Source organism: Lytechinus pictus, chromosome 17 (genome assembly GCF_037042905.1).
Source record: "Lytechinus pictus isolate F3 Inbred chromosome 17, Lp3.0, whole genome shotgun sequence".
NCBI lineage: Eukaryota > Metazoa > Echinodermata > Echinoidea > Temnopleuroida > Toxopneustidae > Lytechinus > Lytechinus pictus.
This window is the reverse complement of record NC_087261.1, coordinates 17,060,478-17,077,393: the sequence shown is the minus strand read 5'-3', so window position 1 is coordinate 17,077,393 and position 16,916 is coordinate 17,060,478. Positions and strand designations below refer to the sequence as shown.

Sequence of the window (16,916 nt, the reverse complement as noted above, 5' to 3'; positions counted from 1 at the left end):
ATGGCATTCAGAAATATAAATGTTAATTAAGTGAGAAACATACGCGTACTCATAAAAAATATTAAATTTTGACACGTAGGCCCTATTGGCAATTCTAGAATTTAAGATGTGGCGGTACAGGCGTATCCCGACGCAAGCATGCTTTCTGGGTGTTTACGCTTTCTCCAAATACATACTGCATTTACATTAATTGTTTCGTATTATATTATTGATCTGTATAATTATTATTGAATTGTATATGAAAAATGGAAGACATGTCAATCGGATGAAAAATAAATTGTTAATCTAATTAAATTTAATTCAATAAGCAGATTGTATCTTTTTGTATTTTAGCTCCTGTAGGTATTGCCCTATTTCGATGCCATTCCTTTCGCCGTCCTCTGGTGATATCCGGTGCTTGTCTCCCTGCTGTAGGTGTGGCGATGGCTTCAATGGCAACTAGCAATGGTCAGGTTGCAATCTGTCTCTCTGTAACAGGTAATATCGAATGGTACATGTAAATTGCCAATTCGTCTCCTGCCAACTCGTCCACTCACGACACTGTCTACTTTCATTTAGTCTAATGCAATTCCGTCCATCAACACGTTTGGTCTAATCATCACTACCTCTAATCATCATTTCGTCTAAGACCATTTCGTCTCATAACCAGTTGGTATAATCCTTATTTTATTTATATTCATTTTGCATAACTAACACTTAGTCCAATTAGACCAAATTTTAAATGGACTCAAAGGCTATTGGACCAACTGATTATTAGACGGAATGGCATTAGACTAAATGAAAGTACACCATGTGATGAGTAGACGAACTGATGGTAGATCAATGAAAGTAGACGAGTTGGCAATTGGACGAATTGGAAATAAACCATATCGAATCATAGCTTTAATCGTCTAAATTCTTAGTTACAACTATTTGGACATTTCCACAATGCTTGTCAAGGCTATTCAACATACACAATTTCGTTTAGAAATTCTTTAAAATATCACCGCTTTTCACAAAGAAATACAAAATTTCATTAATTTGTAATCTGTTTCTCATCATAATTTGTGAAAGAAGTGTGTTTGAGCTTGCTTTTGTGAGGCCCGCAATTGATAACAAGTTTTAAAAAGAGCATAAAATGTAGCGTATATGCTCTCATTTTGGTAATAATAAAAAAAATAATCAATCGAGTTATGGACCAATACATGTGATGAATAGCTGTGTTAGCATCTGATTGTGTCAGATATCAAGCATTCATCCACTAAAAGTGGGGCAGTGATATATAATGAGTGGTTATTTCCAGTCAGAAACTTCTCTATTGTGATATATTTTGTACGAAATCGTAATTGTACGAAATTGAGTAACCTCATTTGACCGGTTTGCGAGTTTTTTTAATCAATCACGCATGGATATTGGAACACCCACGGAAAATATTTGTTTCGTGTCAAAAAAAAAACAATTAAAACAATTAAAAGAAAACACACAAAGGGGTTTTATGACATCGCTCCACTACAAAATTATATAATCCAATGGCCTACTTCTGAAGTAGGCCATTGAATCAACCCTGAGTTTAACACTATACCCTAACCTTAACCCATGGGCAGTGAAACCTATGTTCGTTTGGGGGTGGGCTGAAACAAAAAAATTGCAGTTATATCGATGGGCTTTACGATGCAAACGGATATCTTCACTTATCATCTGCGTGAAGTGGTTGCGTGCTTTGATGTAATTAAGTTTCTAAGTGCTACATATCCTTCGAAGAGGAGTCTCCGTCCGGAATACGCTCATACTTTCTTAGTGGTTTCTGATTGATAATATTTAGATTTATGATTTCTTTTTTTCCGCGAGGGAGCGTGGGAGTACAAAATGACAAAACTCCCTTTTTGGTTAATTATGGTGGGTCATTCTCAAAAAAACGTTACAATTCACAAAAAAAACGTATCCCGACTATCTTATGGCCGCTAGCTTCACACCCCTGAACATTTTCTACCAAAATATTATCAAGACAATGACATTAACAGATTAGCTCCACAAAGCATTTGCGAACAGTGACCAGCAAAGCACTAATTTTGTTACAAAAGCCTTTTATTATTGCATTTAGTTAAAATCGACACTGTCTCTGGTCAGTTTTAGATTTTGCTATCATTCTCTTTCCTAAGTAGTCTGTATTTCTTACTTACATTAATGTCTGGTGAGGGCAGCTTGGTGTAACTGTCTGATATAGTGCGCTTATCCTAGTATTTGATGATCACTTTGTGATTTTTTTCACTTTTAACTTTGTCCCGAATTCATTTTAACCTCCGTAACGAATATTGCCACAAGTTTTTTCTCCCTTTCAAACTGACTGATATCAATTGATAATGGGTCTGCACGTAGAGTAATATTCATTAATAAATAATTGATAGGGAATTATCATATGTGTTTCCTGTATTACACGGAAATGAAGGACTATTCTAACAAAATAAAATGTATGATTAAACAGCTTTAACATCCGTTACGCTCCTTAAAACAATATGCACTTTGGCAATTCTGTTATTAAAGGATTCAGTATTATATAGGATAAGAGACACATTTCATAATAAATACAGTTTTCAAAGGTAGTGCTTCTAAATAAGGACTGCGTTGGGCTATAAAGCATAAAGACATTAACTTCCGTATTAAAAAACGCATTAACTTCCGTAACATTTTTTATTGAATATGCTACAAATTTGTGCTTTACTGAATCACTCCGGATCATATATATATAAATCATATAAGGTACCCTCCACCTAGGTACCTATGCAAATCATAGCTTTTCATCCATGTCAAATTATTATTACAAAACTTATTTTCAACTTCACTTTGAACAGTGGGAAAATTACCAACGAAAACAATTTCCCGATAATTATATACGATATTTAATGCTTTTAGAGTTTCAAATAATTCATACTATAAATGTTAAGTATGAGCATCTTATTCTGAACTTAAAATGTCAAATTTCCTTTGCTATATAAGTTCTTTCAGTAATTGTTATGGAAGTTAATACATTTCTCTGCTGTACTTTGTTGGGATTGATAGTACGATTCTAGTTCCAGAACAGGTGTCATGGCTTTTTCTAATGCTTAAGTCGGCAGAAACGATGGAGAGAAGGGGAATGAGGAGAAACAAGGAAGCTTTCATGGCCAAAGAAAGATAAATAAAACACCGCTCACATAACACTGGTCTGCATGTTTTCGAAGAAAGAAATAAAAGTCAAGAAAAGGGATAAGGGCCGTTTTGAAGTGAGTAATTGGCATTAAAAGCGTAAAAAGGAGTACATCGAAACTAAACACATCACACCTAAGATAAATGAAATGTGGCAAAGCCTATGTAGGCGCCACTACAACTTGATCATTTAACATGGAGTAGTGTGTGTTTACAGCGCTTTGTAACCTAAAGGAATAGGTGCTATATCAAAATAAGGTCTAATGGATTGGATGAAGGAAAAAATGACTGTGCCGTAACGGAATTGAATGTGAGCTGAAACTCGTAATATACTGACCTGAAAACATAAAAAAGTATCTCTTTTCGGACTATTTACGCAATGATTCATGAGGAGTATTAATATCTCACCAATCAAAAATGCGAGCGCGAAGCGCGAGCTAAAACTTTTGTATACTCTAACCTGAAAACTTGACATTCTAAAAGCATTTTTTTTTAATGTTCAGGATGTTGTCTGAATAAACTATTATTGCGAGTGAATTTTTTGTTGGTATTTAGACTGAAAGATTATCATTCTAAACACTCTTTGTACCAATTATAAGGATGGGTATCTTAATTGATGCTACTGATTTCTTTTTTATATTTTGATCTGAAAAACAATAATTTGTCATGTTTATGGACATTTTAATTTGAGAACAAGATACATATCCAATAAACAATTATTGCAAATGTGAAACGCGCGCTTTTGAAGGTTTATACCCCAAAACGGGACATTGTATTAACTTTTTGAAATCATAACAAAAGATGAATGTCTTGCTAAGGAAGTGATCCGAGCGCGAAGCGCGAGCTGAAAATATGTGTCATTCCAATATGAAAACCAGACATTTTAAGCACGCATTTAGATAAAGAGGAATTTTTTTTTACCAGGAACAAAATTAGTGCCTTAGTAAACAATAATTGATGCGAGCACGTAACACAAGGCCAAAATATTCCAACCAACTGGTGGATCTATAGGACAAGATGCTCCAGGGGCAAGTGCTAAAATCGCGCCCTTTCAAAGTGTAGTATACATATATATATATATATATAATCAGTAAACACACGTCCAGTCAAAATTAAACATAATTGCAATGCTAGAGCAAATATTTTTTTCAATATTACAACGTTAAAATTGAATTCTAGTTTGTTGTTTTTTATCATAAACATGAAGCCTATCTACCTAAACTGTATTTGATTGCAAAGCGCAAGCTGAAAATAAAACCCGAAAATTATTCAGACCTAAGAAACAGACATATTTAAAAAGAACCTTTTGGGGAATTCATAGAAATGATAGTTATCTCATTAAATACATCTTCCTGATGCGAGGGTAAAGCCCAAGCCTACTTTTTCAATATTAATATCTTAAGATTGACTATTCTAAGCACTATTTGTAATAAATAATCATGATGCATATCTAAACAATTAATGCGAGGGTGAACCGAGAGCAGAAAATTAGTGATATTAGACCTGATATCGGGACACTTTAGGGAGAAGTAGTCCCACGGTGCGTATCTAACAACGCCATTAATGCAAGCACGACGGGTGAGCTGAATTATATATATATATACATTTGTATATATATATATATATATATATATATATATATATATATATATATATATATATATATAATTTTTGATATCTGAAAAGGAGGGGCTATTTGTGGGAATTCATGAAAAGAGTACCTATCTCATAATGCGAGCGCGAAACGCAACCTAATTTGTTTTTATAAACATGTACATTATATCCTAAACTAAAAAGGGACATCTAAATGATTGTTTGTATAAATATAATGAAGAAGATTTCTATCTCCCTTATCAAATCAGCGCGTGATGAAAACCTTTGACAATTAAACCAGAACAAATATGTATTTCAGAACTGTTTGCAATAATTAATGAAGAGTAACGTACCAAAATACATACAAAATAAGTACATTTTGTATCTCACTAATCAAAAGTTGGCACGAATATTCATCCCCGGGTAGAGACATAAAATATTCATTTTCTAAATGGGTTGAAAACTGCATTACCCAAAATAGCATACAGCAGGGTTACTTAATCACGATCATTGGAATTTCCTTTTCTGCGCTTCTATTCATAGTTTATCTCTTTATTTTGTGTTTTATGTATTTTTGCGCCCCCTGAAAGTGGCGCCCGAGGCACGAAATTATTTTTCCCACCGCAATTGCGGACATCAATATGAACATTCATGACATTCGTCTTCGGAATAAGACTACGCATGTGCATGGACTTTTGTCTTTACGAAATTGTAGTCGTTCGCGTTGCATGCCATGAATGAATCAGCACCCTAAGATCTATATCTAGATTAATTTCTTAAACACTTATCAAATTGATATTAATTGCAAGACAAAATGTTAGGCTAGGCTAGGGCATTAAATTTATATCAAATCAGATCTGGACCTGTCTGATGCCTGCGGCCAACTAATGGTTAACTTAGACCTGGTTAATTCTGAACTTTCACGTTTACTTACTTTAAACCAATGACCTCGGCCTTGGTATCCTTGGTTAAAAAAAATAGTCCTAGACCTAAATAAATTTAGTTGAGATCTAGTCCAGTCTCTAGGTCTAGATCTTGACAGACCACTCTGATCTAAACTCACGTATAACGTCAAGCACAAATTAACGTCAGAGCGCAGAACATGCATGTGAATGTCAACGTGCGGCTCTGCATGGCTATTTCAATCGCCGAGTAAACTTCCTTGATCAACAAAATGTAATTGATCGATAAGCATTTTCTTTACAAATTATTCAGTTTTCAATTTCCCGTGCTCGGGAATTGTTTTACTAGTTCTATATACAGACTTGAACTATTAAACTAAGGCTACCAAGCTCGTTGGCTTAACGTAACTAAACCTAAAGTTCGGAATTAACCAGTTCTAAGCGAACTATTGCATTAGTCAGCTGCAGGCATTAGACAGGTCCAGATTTGAAATAAGGTTAATGCCATAGCCTCACTAGCGTACCTACGGGGGGAGGGGGGGGGGGGCAGAGGGGGCAGTCTGCCCCCCCCCCCCTGACGAGCCACAACCCATGCAAAGGACGTATCCCTGCCCCCCTGACGAGCTTGAAGACCTTTATTGCCCCCCCCCCCCCTGACGAACTTTTTTTTTTTGCTTGTCAAATTTTTTATTTTTTTTCTGGTACGAAATCCTTCATTTGTGATTGAAGACCTTTTTTATTTTTATTTTTTTTTGTTTGCTTGTCAAATTTTTTGGCGGACGGTTTTGCCCCCCCCCCCCTGTGAAAAATCCCAGGTACGCCACTGCATAGCCTATTATTTTGCCTTGTCATTAATGGCACTTTGATAAGTGCTTAAGAATTGGATCTAAAGATCTAAGCATGAGGCAAAGAAAACGATATTGTAAAGAGAATTTTGTAAAGAGAATTCCACACGCGCATGCGTAGTCTTATTCCGAAAACGAAAGTCATGAATATTCATATTGACGTCCGGAACTGCGGTGGGGGAAATAATTTCGCGCCCGGGGCACGTGCCCCCCCCCCCCCCTGTACTACCTGAATACGCCACTGTTCCTACCTAAAAACTGGACATTCTATAAAAAAATTCGTACCCGTGGAAAGATTATATAAAGCGCGAAGCGCGAGCCAAAAAATTGTAATTTTCTAACCTAGATTTTGAAAAAAAGGCACATTTCATTTTGAAAAAAAAAGGCATTTTCCATTTGGAAAAACAAATGGCATTTGTTTTTCCAAGGTTCTGCCGCCCCTGCCTAAACCTGACATGAAACCCTATTGCAACCCTAACGCTAATCCTACTTCTTAGACTAAATCAATCCCGGAGCAATTGTCGCAGGGGAAAATGTCGTGTCACCTTCTGGGAAGGAGGGGGGGGGGTGCTTGAATAAAGAAACACACAAAAACACGCGGATTGCGTTATTACTATTTTTATTTTATTAATATGTCTTTTTAAATCGCCAATTCGAAGGTACAGCCGAAGAGTTAACGCAGATGATTGAGAAAATCGTTGAAAGTTCTTTTTTTAAAGATCAAATATTAATCTTTGCTCTTATAAATTTCCGATCATGGTTCCGATGCGAGTCTAATGCTCTGTGCACTGGAGTTGTATACGGAGATGGCCATTATTATACTCAACCCAAAAAAAACTGTGTGTAGATAAATTTGCATCGTTCGCCCGTTCACACAGATGGACTATTGAGTTCATGATGCCGAAGCGTGGGCCTTTTTATTTTGAAAATATTCAATCCATTTTCAAATTATTATTTTACTTTGACTTTCAAACAGGAATAGGAATAGGTATTTTGAAGGCAAGCTGTGTCATGACGTTGCATCGTGTAGCTGGGAAAAATTACAACCTATATCTCAGCCTTGGTTTTTCTGGATACGGTTCCGGGATGGTGCTACTGCCACTGCTAGCGGAATCACTGCGAGCCCCTTACGGCTGGAGAGGTGGGCTGCTCGTAATAGGCGCGCTGGTAGCACACATCATCCCCTGTGCTGTTGGCATGAAGGTAGATCCCGACGAGAACAGCACGCAGAAACGTAAAGTCCACTTATCCACAGGGCCATCTACGACAGATAGCGAAAGAAAAGAGGAGCAAGTGAGACGATCCCAAAGTGCCAAAGGTGGGACCAAACGCCGATTTCCACATGTCAATTTCTAGATCATAAATCAAAAACAATTATATTGGCAGTAATATAGGACTACCATTTCGGAAAAAAAATTACAACTCATAGAATCAATTTTCTACCAATGCTTTATTGATACCAGGTGCTTACAGATGAAACGACCATCTCATCATGTTTTAATTAATACAATGACCTAAGATCACTTCCAAAGCGAATTTAGGAAATGAGATATAAATGCCTCTCACGTTTAATAATTCATCTATGTGCAAATGTATTATCAATTACTAATATAACTATTTTTTTTTGGGGGGGGACGTCAACTAATTCATAGGGTATTTACTTCCAGTATAATGTCAATGTTTATCACAAAAAATACATCTACATCTAACTTTATGCAAAGTTCAAAATACCATATTCTGGAAACAAAATCCAAGTTCACCCATCAAATAATACTCCACTTGATTTTTTTAAATGTATTTTCTTACTTTATTACCTTGTCTAATATTGTTATCGCAAAAGCATCGATAATATTTTAATTTTCTCCGTATATCTACTTCTTTTCAAAGGAGGGAACTCTGACCAAAGCGAGTTTGGTGTCTTTCGTAAGATTACAAACAGATTCCGTCAATCTGATTTTTACACGGATCCCATCTTCAATGTGGTATTCGGTGTATCTTTTACCTACTATATGATTCACTGCGGATGGCATTCCTTTCTCGTGCCACATATCCTTGGAAGAGGAGTCTCCGTCCAGAATACGCTCATACTTACTTTCGCAGCAGCATTAGGAAATACCTTCAGCAGAGTCATTGTAGGTGTCCTCACGAACAACTGGTTCACCTCGGTCGATGTCTACATCGTCACTACCACCCTGAACATTGCTGCGCTTCTCGTTGACGTGTATTTCGTCAACTACTATGTGATGTTAGTTACTTCCTGCGTCTCTGCAATGTCGATTGGAGGAAGGGGAGTGGTTGGGACCCTTGTTATCAGGGATAGAGCATCTCCAGAACAATTCGACGTCGCATTTGCAGCAGAAAAGTTAATCTCTGGATTTGGGATGTTCCTTGGTGGTTACCTTGGTGGTAAGTGGCAGTAGGGTCTTGAAAAAAAAACACTATTGAGCTAAATTTTATAATTTACGCACTATTAGTTGTTATTTATTTTTTTAATTTTTTGTAAGGCCGATCAGCCAGGCTGCATACTCGTATGTGTGTGTCTGTGTTTGTGTCAGGGGGAGAGGTACTATCCCTAGTTCCAGGTATGCGCCCATGATGTCCAAAATGAGCAGAATTCATTCAAATCCCCTTATTACTGCCAAATGCTCATCTCTATAGAAGTTGAATAACTTTCTTAATCGTTGATGGCTTTTCCTCAAACTTTCCCCAATATTTGCAAACATGTTTTGTGAGGGTGAGCTCCCCTTCAAGAGGATGGATGGGACACATTCCTCAAAAATTTTGCAAGTACACCTGGTCCCCATCATACAAAGAGTTGCGATTGATATAATCAATCGCAACTATGGAAAGCCAGCAAAGCCAACATATAAAATACATATTAATTAAAAAAAATATAGATATGAATTTATATCCATAAATTCATTGATTTCTTGACAATTTGCTGTGATCTCGTTTGTTTACAAAGGACATTTTGCAAATTTACTGGAGATAAAAATATGACACTGTTACGATTGATCGGATCAATCGTAACTCTTTGTAAGTCGGTTCCCAGGGCTAATGAATAAGCCAGTTCGTAGTTCCACTCTGCGCATGATCAGAAAATTCTGCGCATGATCAGAGGAAGGTCATTTGTACTTAAGTGACATGGTGGTCTAAAATGTAATATGATAAGCACCATCTTTGATGTGTTGATTATTCATATATTCTTTTGAATTGTGTTTTTCATTTACATCCACAAAAAACAATGCGTCCACGAACGACTGGTATTTCACAGTTTGCCAAGTACATTGTACAACATGCTATGATATGCATTCAAAGTAGGAATGCAATAAATACCTTCATAAAGTGTTCATTGGTGTGCTATTCTAGTCACCTGGTCTATTCAATTTCTTCAAGCTGCTATGTAAGGCATCCTTACATAATAGCTTGCTTTGAAATCTGCCTATCTCGAAAGAAATGAAAGGTCATTTGACCAAAATTGTCCATGAAGTAACTTCGAACTGGTCTATCGCCAAACACTCTATGCAAAACAGTCTCATACATTTTTTCATGAAGTGAATTCAAGACCACGCTTTTTATAAGTTCATGGAGACTCTTAAAGGCAAAAAAATAATAATAAATAAATAAAGGAATAAAAAAGCGAGAAATATGACATTAATGCCCTCAGGTCAAAGATCAATTACACACACTAGGGGCTGCGGAACGGTTTTCAAAGTGGGGGAGTGGGGGGTGAGCCAAAAGTGGGGGGCTGACCATGCAAAAAGTCCCAATCTTATGGTAATTTATACGTTTTTGTATGGTTTTGGAAAAAAGTGGGGGCTGAATCCCACCCAGCCCCTCCCCCCCCCCCCCGCTTCCGCGGCCGCTGCACACACACACTCGAAAGAAAAAAAAGAAAATCAACATTTGTCTCCTTAGATTCGTATCAACACGAATTTTATTGATAAATAAATATGGACATTCTAACATTATGAAACTTTTTTTTTTCAGGTGTACTGGCAGATCACTTCGCATCTTACAACGCTACATTCAAAATGTTACCAGTCATCGAAGGTGTTAATTTCATCCTCATAATGATCCTAAGATGTAATCCTAAAAGCAGTACTAACTCAGTGTAACCATGAGACCTGAGGGGGACTTTCGGTTCGCAAACATGAAATGTACACGATTTTTGTGAAAAGAAAGCTTGCTTTAGAAAATGGACGGGTTGAATCTAGTCGTTGTTTTTTTTTTCTTTTTCTTGTAGCAGCATTGTCTTAGTTCGCATTTTGTTTTTCCCCTCATTATAAAAGGACTTAAAACTGGAACAGGAGGGTTGGTTAAAGAGAGATGTTAAATTTCTGGAAAAAAACAATGATAAAGGTTTTAAATCCAGTATTTACCTCTGTTTCATTTTAATGTAATATTTTGAGAGAAAAAAGTTAGAAATAGCTAAAACAGTGCTCAATCAATAGGATTTAGGGGGATAAGATCTAGATCGTGGAACCAAAATGATTACAATAAAACCAGGGGTAAATTTCATAAAGTATTAAAACTTTGGTAACTTTGCTTATACACAGTATGTATTTGTCTCAAGGGAAGATAACCCCTGATGATGTTAATCATTCAGTTAATTGGAAATCAACAGATCTATTGCAGACAGCATATCCAGGTTATCGGTGTTGCGGTTGATGAATATGTATCTTGGTGAGATCACATTGATGTTGTATGTAGTATAGTGTCCCGGAATGTTCGAGAAATATCCAAACTGCGTTATTTTCTCCCCCTGCAGACCCTAGTTACTTTATAATAAGCTACTGTCATGCCTCAATTGATGTACTGCAATATTGCTTGGAGACACACATTTATAACCCATACATAGATTGCAAGAAAGCTTGTTAGATATATAATATTTTCAGATTTTACGTCACCAAGTACTACTGCAAATTTTTCATTTTGATGAAATGATTTCTGATAACTGTGTAACATTCATGCTCAAGTGTCAACATGGACCTACTTCACGGTGTCAATCACGCCAGTATACATTTTGTCTGATATTTTTGTGGAAAACTCTTTCATCCATGTGGATGAAGGAGGTGGGGGTTGCATGTTTGCATTTATTATATTGTTACATCGTTTGTTCTTAAGTTATACTTCTTGTAAATCTGTTACTCTTTGTGATGAACCAATATGTAAAGGGGCTCCACCAACTAGCTGTGCTTCACTGGGGTTCCAAATCTATCATGCTGCATGTTCTGAGTTTTGTTTTATATTAAGCATTGTATCAATGTTTGATTTGGTTTGAACAGACTATACACAGTAACCTTTGTTCATACGAACCATTTAATAATTAATGGTAGTTGCAACAATGGCAAAGATACTAGAGTTATATTATCGTTATTGTGAAATGGGCCTCAGAGGAAAATGTGATAATTGTTTTTTTTCAATCTCCTCTCACTTTAGGCATTCTGACAATAGCACTGTTGGTAATGTTTTATGACATGTTGACTCAATCTTGAAAAATGTTCATGTAGACGTACACATTCTTTATGTTTTACCACGCCCTTATTGTGAATGTCGTGAATATCAGACTTTTTTTTCTGTAATTCTATTTCTTTAGGAATCGAAAGTTCATCATTTGGTTCCAAACCAACTTCTGCAATCGCCAGTTCATTGGAAGGTTGAGTTTATATTATGTCCATATAAGAGCCATGGGGTTAAAGTATACCTCCTGCATTATATATATATATGTATATTCATAATTTCATAATCTATACATTTAATAATGTATAGATGTATAATTCAATAAATACGATTTGATTAAGAGAGATGGTCATATAATTTTTAGTTATTTTTTATTCGATACTTATCTGATATTATCTTGATATTTCAGACGAAATAATGGATTTAATTTTGGTGGGGAGTGCAACATCAATAACATTTACTGACATGACAAAAACTGATTTTTTAATCGCGATTAAAAAAACCAATTATTCTGCTGCTGTTCTTGAGTGTAAGCACGTATTAGAAGAATTTTTTTTTTTCGCTTTTGAGCCCAAAAAATCGCGAGTATTTTCTGAGCGCCGTATGTAAGGGTGCGTGGGCATGGGTGGGTGTGCGTACATGTATGTGTGTAAATCTTTATTTTCCGATTTGAAGATCTTATTTAGATCCACGATACACAATGCATAATCGCAAACAAGATAATGATGCTTTCATGCATCATCTTTCTTTTGTTTTTCTTTCTTTTTTTGGCAAGTCTTCATGAATATATATTTTTTTTATATGTTTTTTTTAAACAAATCAAAACAAATCACAAACAATCACAAGCAATCAAAACATTTACAAAATATTGTATCATAAAATAAAACAAAACAAAAAAGAGGAAATAAAAATAAAAAATAAAAAGGCAGCCTTTTATATCCAATCTTACATCATCTCTAATCACTTATGGTTATGATCATGTAGGATTTTATAGATAAAAGAAATCAAACTTTTGAATTATCAAGTTGGAGCAGTCACACCTGTCCCAATATTAAAGTGTCTTTGTCGAGAAGCTCGATAAAACATAAAATAAATTAATCTGTGATATAACCTCTGCAAACGAGGGCAAAAGTTGCATGATAAGACAATATCATACACTTTTCAAATGTTGAGTAAGAGAGAGGGACAAAAAAATATATATATGTATATATATATATATATAAATCCACTACCGGGTAAAAAGGAGGCATGCAAGCCTGCTGGGAAAAATTATACACAAAACAGGACAAAACTTAAATTTCACATAAAAAATGTGCACATTCACTGGGTAAAATTCTTAAAAAGCATATACAATATAGGGGTGATCACAATTGGAATCTCCACTTTTCGAAGTGACAAGAAAGAGTGTTATTTTTCTTAGCAATAGAATATTCAAGGTCTTTGCTGGTTTTTACATAACATTTATAACCTTCAAAGTTAGGTGGTTTGCTCTGAAATTTACAAATGTAAACATAGTATATGACCAAAAGAAATAAATATGTAAGAAATTTTTCAGAAAGTAAACCAAACATTTTCTCAAATGCAGAGCTAATTAGCCTCTTATTAGTTTTCTGGGTGATAACCTTCATAGTTTCCTCCCATATACGTTTAATAGTGGGGCATTCAATGAAAATGTGAATATAGGTTTCAGGCTCTGTATCTCAAAAACACCAATTTGGGGAATGTTTTCTCTTTATTTTATACAGAAAATCGTTTAGACCAATTTCTCTATGGAATAATTTACAATAAAAAGAACGAATACGTGTGCTTAAAGTGGATTTAAAGTTATTAAGGTGAATCTTTTCCCAATCAACTCCGTCAGTATCCGAGGGAGCGTTCCAAAATGAAATTTGACATTCAGGAAGGGTGGTGTCTAACAAAATATTGTAACTATATTTTGGAACTTTTTTTATTTCAGGAGCTGTTCTTTAATTTCCTGAAATAAACCATCAAGAGTGTAATTGGAGGTAACCAAGAAATCATGTGGTATATTTTTCATTAAAAAGTTGTATTTACGCCTATCGTTTTGGCTAATATCAAAGTCAAGAATAAGTTCTTCGAAAAGTTCATTGCCTGGGAGGGGAGGATTTAATAGATCACTTATGTAAACAATGCCTTTATCAAACCAATCCTCATATACAAAGTATTTCTTTGATTTGGAAACTATATATTTATTAAACCAAATACATTGACAATATCCAATTGAGGAATAGGGCATATTGAATTCCTGTTTAGTATATTTTTTTCGCTGAAAGTGTACCAAGTTTGAAGAGTTTCAGCCAATTGGGTTAACCCCAACTTACGTAATACAGAGCTAGGGGTGTGGGTTTTCCATAATATATTTTATTCTACTGTTAAAATTGATTAAAGCAGATGTCTCAATTGACTTCCACATGGATTAATAATTATCATCAAGAAGCATTTTAACCCATGACATTTTTTGTGCAATTGAGAAGATGTACGGATCAAACATTTTTAAACCACCAAAAGAATAGTCGTTACACATGATATTTCTTTTGACCCTATCACTACCACCATTCCACACAAATTTGTACAACATGCTGTTTAGTTTAAGAAAAAAAATCTTAGGTATTTTGATACATAGAACAAACAAGTAATATAGGAGTTATGGCACCAATAGGGTCTTTACGACACAGATTTTCCCAATTAAGACAAATGTATTGCACGCCAACAATTTAGCGTATTCTCAATGGATTTTAGTTTCAGTTTGTGATTGAGATCATATAAACGGTCTGAGGATAAAGAACAGGTAACCCCAAGAGTATTAAAAGCAGACTTCTTCCATTTAAGACCTCTTTCACAAAATTGAAACTTTTGGCTACCTCTCAGAGAACCAATCCATATTGCTTCTGATTTTGAAATGTTTTCTGAGCATTGAGAAAAAAAGTAATAGTGTTAAATAATGAATTAAAATAATTATCAGACCCATCAACAAAGCAAGTAGAGTCGTCTGCTAATAAAGAAATTTTCAAATCTTTGTCTGTAGATGGGATACCATTTATATTGGAGTTCTGTCTGATGGCAAGAGCCATGGTTTCAATAACTAGAAGGAATAAATATGGGGAGATGGGGCACCCTTGAAAGATGCCCCTCTCCATGTTGATTGGCGAGGTCTAATGTCCATAATTTGAAACATAACTTCTCCTGCTGGATTAAAATGTTCGCATCCAATCAATAAAATTATTGCTAAAGTTGATTGTTTTTTAGGACACTAAAAAGAAAATTATGTGAGACGCTGTCAAAAGCTTTTTGAATGTCTAGTAACAGTATTGCACCAGGAATTTGATTGATTTCCGTATACTCAATAATGTCAATGATCAATCGGACGTTATTTCCAATAAAACGGCCTGTTTAAAAACCAGACTGGTCCGAATGTATCAAATCTGAAAGATGTTTTTTTAAACGGTTGGATAAAGTCTTTGCTAAGATTTTGTATTAAAGGAGAATGAAACCCTTGAAACCAGCTGAATCCATATCAAAGAGAAAAATCTAAGAAACATATTGTTGAAAGTTTGAGGAAGATTGAATGAATGATAAGAAAGTTATGAGCATTTGAATATTGAGATCACTAATGCCATGTAGATCTTCCCATTGGCAATGCGACCAAGATCTGTGATGTCACACACGTACAACTCCCTCATTACTTTAGTACTTATTTCACTTATATTCTCACTTTTATAGAGTCTATCACAAGGTGAGGTGTTCTCTTTATATGAGAGGACAAGTGCAGAGGTTTTACAACATTATATCATTGATGAATCGTTTGTCATATGATTAGAATGAGCAAAAAGAGATGTTTTGGGTATATTTTCAGTGTCCAAAAGGGGAGAGTTGTTCATCTGTGACATCATAGATCTTGGTCGCATTGCCGATGGGAGAATCTCCATAGCATTAGTGATCTCGACATTCAAATGCTCATAACTCTTCTATTGCTAGTCCTATTTTACTCAAACTTTTGTTGATCTTATTCTTTGATTTTTCTGCTTTCACAAAAGCTAACTTGCTCCAAGAGTTTCATTCTCCTTTAATCGAATGTTAAAAGGGAAATGGGTCTGAAATTTTTCAAATACAAGGGATCTTTGTCTTTCTTTGGGATCAAAGTAATTACTCCATTCCTTTGAGAGGGAGACATCAGCCCATTTTGCAATGAGAACTTAAAAGAGGATAGCAGCAAATCGGAAATATCTTTCCAAAATACAATATAGAATTCGACAGGTAAACTATCTAGACCGGGCGATTTATTATGCTTCATTGAGGTTATCGTTTCTAATAATTCCTTTTTTGTAATAGGTTTATCCAGACCATGTTTCTCGGTCTCATTGAGTTGGGGAAATTCGATGGAATTTAAAAAGGTGTCTACTTCAGAGTTGTCACTACATTGTTCAGTATAAAGAGTTTGATAAAAAGAATTAATCTCCTCTAATATAGAATGTTGGTTTAAAATGGTTTCATCACTTTCTGTCTTTAGTTTGAAAATGCTTTTTTTCTCTCCAGCTCTTTTTTCTAAATTACAAAAATATTTGGTGCTTCTTTCACCCTCTTCAGTCCATCGTAGTCGTGAGCGAATAACTGAACCCTTTGTTTCTACATCTAAAATGTCGTTTAAAGCATTGGTCAAAAAGTCTCTTTCATTTATAAGGTCAATATTATTTAAGTCAGTGCTTAATCTCTGTTCTACTTCTTCTATCTCTGCTAAAAGGTGTTTTTTACTTAACTCCCTCTCCTTCTTTTTGCGTGAACAGTATTGTATACAAGCACCAGTAATAGTACACTTTAAGGTATCCCAGAGAATATTTGGATTACAGTTGCTGTCAGAATGGATCAATTTAAAGTCCTTAATCTTATCTTTAATAAATTTAATAAACTCTGCATCATCCCTTAAGTATTTACA

At 35.2% G+C, this 16,916-nt stretch overlaps 1 protein-coding gene across 1 annotated transcript; it reads left to right on the top strand.

The window, feature by feature from the left end:
* Window positions 1-337: 337 nt before the first annotated feature.
* Window positions 338-12,307, top strand: LOC129280585 (monocarboxylate transporter 11-like). The gene is made up of 4 exons (XM_054916589.2): window positions 338-477; window positions 7,479-7,820; window positions 8,390-8,908; window positions 10,493-12,307. The coding sequence occupies exons 1-4, from the start codon at window positions 423-425 to the stop codon at window positions 10,618-10,620; spliced, it is 1,044 nt and encodes a 347-aa protein (XP_054772564.2). The 5' UTR covers window positions 338-422; the 3' UTR covers window positions 10,621-12,307.
* Window positions 12,308-16,916: the final 4,609 nt, after the last annotated feature.